The 1169-nt window shown below is 45.0% G+C and overlaps 1 protein-coding gene across 1 annotated transcript in view; it reads left to right on the top strand.

Annotated features, from left to right (window-relative positions):
* Positions 1-1169, top strand: part of LOC105448504 (ecdysone 20-monooxygenase) — a 22166-nt gene that overhangs the window by 9464 nt on the left and 11533 nt on the right. Inside the window, exon 2 of the mRNA XM_011687139.1 lies at positions 1-2. This exon is cut by the window's left edge and continues 122 nt beyond it. Coding sequence (XP_011685441.1) covers positions 1-2 — 2 coding nt within the window. The remainder of the gene's footprint in view (positions 3-1169) is intronic.

Below are 1169 nucleotides of genomic sequence, written 5' to 3'. Positions count from 1 at the left end.
TATAGTATCCATGTTCCCAAGGTAGAAAAAGCTTCGCTAAGGTCGAGACAATTTGCTTTTTTTCTACGCCCTTGTAGCGGTCATGTACGGTACCTCTAATGACGTTGATTACCGTCAGAATGATTAGATAATGGACGGATCAAAGTGAAATGATATTTCATTCTTGAAATATCACCGTTTAAAGTTTTTTACGTGTTATTTCGAATGTAGCTGTTATCTATTTTGAATTTGTCATTGTAATGCTTTTTAATATCAAACAAATTTATCATCGTTTTACGATGATTATTAATTTTATTGTTGAAAATTAGCGAAACGTCCGGTTTGTTCGTCACAATTACCCCGATTGATCCTGCTTTTCTTTCTCTTTCTCTCTCTCTCTCTCTCTCTCTCTCTCTGTTTTTCCTTTTCTCGGTGAGAATTGCTAACAAAAATGCGCGATGCTTATTATTGCGCGTTCGGCATCACACGCGTTTTTTCAGTGCTAAATCGTAGCGCCTTATCAGATCCGGCACGTCGAAAGATGCGTCTTCGTCATTTACAGCTGAGTTAAACGTCCAATGTGCACGAGGCTCCGGCAATCGCGCTTTTGTAATGATTCTGCGATTGTAAGGCGAAGAGACGCTGTTTTATCCCATCGGTGATATCCCGCATTTTCTTTGACGCAAATAGGGCTACGAACCGCAAAGGTATACAGGAGGGTTACAAGATGTATCTGAGAAGCCGCCACCATAAAAAAGTAGCTTGATTCGCTCTTTTAATATTTTGAGAATTAAAATTAATCACACGTTCTCTCCGTTGAGACTGAAAACCTCGACGCGTCCTCACTCCTCGGGGACGTCAGTCCAAATAATGACTCAAAACGCTCCGAGAGATACGGGGCGCCAGTCGTAGTACTACATATTTCGCGACCGACGTACCCGCGAAGGCGAGACAAGCGTTTCGCGCGTCGTAACGAGATAATCGCTCCCGCTCCCGCGCTCTTGCTGCGACTCGATCCCGCAAACGAATCGATCACGCGTTTGGAAAAAAAGATCCTTTCTCCTCTTTTTAATCCATCTTCGATGCAGGGATTCGACTGGAGGATGCTGCTGTCCGGAGCGTGGTTCGAGACCATCGCAGCAGCGCTGCTCGCGATCCTGGTGCTGGCTACCGGCTACCGACCGCCCTGG

This window comes from Wasmannia auropunctata, unplaced genomic scaffold (assembly GCF_000956235.1).
Source record: "Wasmannia auropunctata unplaced genomic scaffold, wasmannia.A_1.0 LD336085.1, whole genome shotgun sequence".
Classification (NCBI taxonomy): domain Eukaryota; kingdom Metazoa; phylum Arthropoda; class Insecta; order Hymenoptera; family Formicidae; genus Wasmannia; species Wasmannia auropunctata.
The sequence above is the reverse complement of the archived record's forward strand: the minus strand, read 5'-3'. Positions and strand labels throughout refer to the sequence as shown.